Source organism: Volvox carteri, assembly GCF_000143455.1.
Source record: "Volvox carteri f. nagariensis unplaced genomic scaffold VOLCAscaffold_51, whole genome shotgun sequence".
In the NCBI taxonomy this organism is placed as follows: domain Eukaryota; kingdom Viridiplantae; phylum Chlorophyta; class Chlorophyceae; order Chlamydomonadales; family Volvocaceae; genus Volvox; species Volvox carteri.
This window is the reverse complement of record NW_003307594.1, coordinates 1,021,657-1,026,365: the sequence shown is the minus strand read 5'-3', so window position 1 is coordinate 1,026,365 and position 4,709 is coordinate 1,021,657. Positions and strand designations below refer to the sequence as shown.

At 59.2% G+C, this 4,709-nt stretch overlaps 1 protein-coding gene across 1 annotated transcript in view; it reads right to left on the bottom strand.

The window, feature by feature from the left end:
* Window positions 1-268: 268 nt before the first annotated feature.
* VOLCADRAFT_96399 (uncharacterized protein) overlaps window positions 269-4,709 on the bottom strand; it is a gene marked incomplete at both ends in the record, with an annotated part of 11,548 nt that continues 7,107 nt past the window's right edge. The window contains 7 exons of the mRNA XM_002955386.1: window positions 269-304; window positions 657-709; window positions 1,295-1,607; window positions 2,125-2,201; window positions 2,488-2,754; window positions 2,900-2,995; window positions 3,216-3,552. Coding sequence (XP_002955432.1) covers window positions 269-304; window positions 657-709; window positions 1,295-1,607; window positions 2,125-2,201; window positions 2,488-2,754; window positions 2,900-2,995; window positions 3,216-3,552 — 1,179 coding nt within the window. The remainder of the gene's footprint in view (window positions 305-656; window positions 710-1,294; window positions 1,608-2,124; window positions 2,202-2,487; window positions 2,755-2,899; window positions 2,996-3,215; window positions 3,553-4,709) is intronic.

The following is a 4,709-nucleotide window of genomic DNA, read 5'->3' as shown; positions in this document are numbered from 1 at the left end:
CTGGGCGGAGCAGGCGATGGCGGCGCTGGGCTGGGCGGAGCAGGCGATGGCGGCGCTGGGCTGGGCGGAGCAGGCGATGGCGGTGCTGCTAATGGTGGCGACCTTTGCAGGGTGCTTGGCGGTGTTTGTGTTGACTTAGGTATGCATTTAAAGTCTGAAGTTCCTGGGTGCGGGACCATAAATGTCCATAGACATGTATTGGTTGCATTTTCATGTTTACATCCCTGAATCGTGTTGTTGATGATTCTCGGATTGTCGCATGTTGAGCTTATCCCTTGCAAGGATACGTGTAGAGCATGGGTATCTGCGGAGGAGGGATGGATATGCGACACACAAGGGTGATAGCTGGATATCATGGAACGATGAACCGATCTTGTACGACATTCAGCGTCGTACTCTCTGTCCTCCACTCTCTCATGTCCTAAAGTTCGTACTTCCCTCTTGTCGGCTTAATATGGGGTACGATGGTTGCAGATCTTCCTTATTCATTCTCGGGTGCACTAACCTAACCGCGGCAAGAACCACCAGGATGTGCGTACAAGCACATGAAGTACACAACTCCTGTAAGGGCCTGGCTAGTTTCATGCATGATGCCATGTCCGGCGTCATTTACCTTCACGACAGGTGCCGCTGCCATCCTTGACCGAGAAACGCACGGTCTCCGCACCGAAGTTGGTCTCGTTCCAGCGGACCCACTGGCAGTAGCGATCTGCATTCAGATGGGTGGGGCGGGCCGTTTTTATGGCTGATTACAGGCATATCTATCTTGCACGTCAGCGGACCCACTGGCAGTAGCAGTCTGCATGGGCGATCAGGACAAGAGTTGCATGGCATCTGGTTAAGGTTGCGGCTGCGAGGTCTGCAGGGGCTGCCCTGCACTGCGGGAATGGCGACGGTCAAGGCGCGTGCACGCCGCTTAATCAAAGTGGGTTGCAGCAGATTTGGTCGCGTAAGTGTAACTCCCCCACGAAAAATCCCCCCCTTGTATTTTGCTGCCTGCCGCTGAGCGACTGCACCAGTGCCGCATGGAACCCTCTTCTTGCCAACACCTTATGAGTGCTCAAGCTGCCAGCAATGCGATCGAAATCGCCGGCTTGCCCAGTGCATAGCAACCCGTACGCTTTCCGCGAGATTTCTAGTAGGGCGAGACATGCATATATACCAGCATGTTTCCTAGGGGTTTACTGTCAACTACTACAACAACACGCACGAGGTTCTCCCATTGAAAGCGCCAAGCATTTAGCCACAGGCTGATCCAACCGTTCCCAACAGCTCTCAACTAATCGCAACTCACTGGCAACTCCAAAGCCCCATTGAACCAAGCTTGACGTGTTTCCAGCTTTGGGTATGCTGCCGGCTCTTGGCATGACTGGATAGCCCTGGTCTCCCATGCACACTTGCTCCATGAGATCGCCGCTGCCCTTGGAGCAGCCACCCCGCATGTTGCTCCAGTACAGGCACACTTGGCAGTACAGCCACGCTGGAGATCCACCGTCGTTAATCTCGTTGCCCCCACCATCAATGTCCTCCGTTGTCACAATGCACGTTCCGCTGTCAAAGTGAACGTCCAAGCAGCTGGCCTGAGTTGTGCACCCATCCCCGGGGACCTGGCAAGAAGGGGTAGGACAGGGGTACAACAATGGCGTAGTGCCAGCGGAGGGGGTTGCGCGGGGCAGGGTGAGGCAGTGCACGGAAAAGGCAGAGAGTCGTAAGGCAAGTGCACAAGAGCAGAAGCAAGCAACGCACATCAAAACAGGATGCAATAACCAGGATGCAATAACCAGGATGCAATAACCAGGGTGCAATAACCAGGGTGCAATAACCAGGGTGCAATAACCAGGGTGCAATAACCACGCCAATCGCCATGAAACGGAGGCGAGCAGCAAATGCAGCTCAAGGTATGTAGACATGATGGACAGCGTGGGTATGCTACGCCTGCTTGCTGCTCGTCTACTCATAGATTCCTACAGCTTTTTCGAACCCGCTGCAACAGATTTCACTCACCATACCCTAGGCTGCTAACCTATCTAAATTATTACTCCCATACCCCCGCTGTTTCGCTGCCTCCCTAGCATCCCAAGCACAACGTGGAATCTCGGCCTCTTAGCTTCCCATCATGCTTACGTCGATGAGGCTGTAATTGCCGGGGTCGCTGTAGACGCAGTCAAGCGGATAGGGTGTCACAGATGGACTGGGGGGACCTGGGAACGTGCCGGGATAAGGCGGGGAAAAAACGGGGAGGGTTCAGGGTGTTGGAACATGATCGGCACTCCTACACAAGTGAAATGGAAGAGTAGTAATAGTACCCGAGGTGGTCCGGCGCTCTGCTCTTATTAACAGTGACAGTGTCCGCACAAGGTGGGGGGTGGTCCGTCAAAGCCGGGGGGCCAGGGCGGGAATTAAACTGCGGCTTCGTACCAGGCAGTGCCGAGGGGAGGTAGATAGAGGACGCAGGGAGCGATAGGTCTAAATTATTGGGGGACTTACCGGTCCGAGGGGAGGCCGGCGGGGATACCGGGGGCTTAGGTGGGCTTGGCGGAATAACGGGCGGGCGCCATGGCGGCCGAGGGGAGCTTTGCGGCAAGCTGGCGCACTTAAAGTCCGGTGTCCCTGGGCGGGGTATGCTGAAAGACCACAGGCAGTCGTAGGCCTGGTCTTCGGTGTCGTCGCAGCCAGCAAAGGAGCCGTTGATCCGCCGAGGGCCCTGGCAGGTAGCGCCAATGCCCTGCAGCGTGACGTTCAATTTGCCATCGCCTGTGGCGGCAAGCAAGCACGCGGATTGGGTGGCTGATTATATTAATTTTTACCTGGTGCAAGGTTGGGAACCATAAGCAGGGCTTGTTCATTCTGTAAGGGCCTGGCTAGTTTTATGCATGATGCCATGTCCGGCGTCATTTACCTTCACGACAGGTGCCGCTGCCATCCTTGACCGAGAAACGCACGGTCTCCGTACCGAAGTTGGTCTCGTTCCAGCGGACCCACTGGCAGTAGCGATCTGCATTCAGATGGGTGGGGCGGGCCATTTTTATGGCTGATGACAGGGATATCTATCTTATACATATCAGCTTCAAATAGGACTCTTCCGTCCGCCCCACGCAACACAGAGAGCCGCTGCCTGAGTTGAATACAGCTACACCTTGGTGTATATCCCGTATCACATCCATTGTTTGTATGGTAGTGTGTGGTACCACAACACGTAGACAGACGGTCCGCACCTGATATGCCTGAGCTCCAGTCCAGTCGCTTTCTTGTATCACCCGACTTGGGCTTCCACCCCGGGCCAGGCATCACGGCGTCTTGTCGATCCCCCATGCACACGGCGCTATACACATCGCCATCCTCCCTGGTGCATTCCTCCCGGCTGGTGCTCCAATACAGGCACACTTGGCAGTAAAACCAGCTGCCCTCCCCACCATCATCATCAGAATCAGCATTATTGCCTGCGCCGCTCCCGCTGCTGCCGTTGCTTTCCGGCATGTACTCGCACGTGCCGCTGTCAATGTAGACATCCAGGCAGCCAGCCTGGCCAGTGCATGCGTCGAAAGGCCCCTGCTGAAAGCACGTACATGCCAAAGGGCGTCAAATGTGAAGATAGGACAAGGGAACAAGAAGAAAAGCCGCAACATGATTGATTTCAATGTTCGAACCCTAATAAGTGCTTTCAGCATAGGTCAAAACTACCAAGAAGTGCTCAAACATACATCACCCACAGCAAGACGCAGGGCGAATGCTGTGCCGCCTGTATGGCAACTATGTGCTAGCAGCTTTCTTACAAAACTTACACTGTCAAAATTGCTGTAGTTTCCTGGATTGGAATATATGCAGGGCAGGGTCGAGGGTGAATGGAGTATGGGGGCTCCTAGTCCTCGGCGACGGTAACGTCGATGGCGATGGTGGCGGCGTCGGCGAAGGTGGCGGCGTTGGCGACATTGGCGGCGTTGGCGACGTTGAAGGCGTCGGCGAAGGTGGCGGTGTTGGCGACGGTGGCGGCGTCGGCAAAGATGGCGGCGTTGGCGACGGTGGCGGCGTTGGCGGCGATGGTGGCGTTGGCGACGGTGGCGGCGTTGGCGACGGTGGCGGCGGCGGCGACGGTGGCGGCGTTGGTGACGATGGTGGCGTTGGCGACGGTGGCGGCGGCGGCGACGGTGGCGGCGGCGGCGACGGTGGCGGCGGCGGCGACGGTGGCGGCGGCGGCGACGGTGGCGGCGGCGGCGACGGTGGCGGCGGCGGCGACGGTGGTGGTGTTGGCGAAGGTGGCGGCGTTGGCGAAGGTGGCGGCGGCGGCGAAGGTGGCGGCGGCGGCGACGGTGGCGGTGTTGGCGAAGGTGGCGGCGATGGCGACGGTGGCGGCGGCGGCGACGGTGGCGGCGTTGGCGACGGTGGCGGCGGCGGCGACGGTGGCGGCGGCGGCGACGGTGGCGGCGGCGGCGACGGTGGCGGCGGCGGCGACGGTGGCGGCGGCGGCGACGGTGGTGGTGTTGGCGAAGGTGGCGGCGTTGGCGAAGGTGGCGGCGGCGGCGAAGGTGGCGGCGGCGGCGACGGTGGCGGTGTTGGCGAAGGTGGCGGCGATGGCGACGGTGGCGGCGGCGGCGACGGTGGCGGCGTTGGCGACGGTGGCGGCGGCGGCGACGGTGGCGGCGGCGGCGACGGTGGCGGCGGCGGCGACGGTGGTGGTGTTGGCGACGGTGGCGGCGGCGGCGACGGTGGCG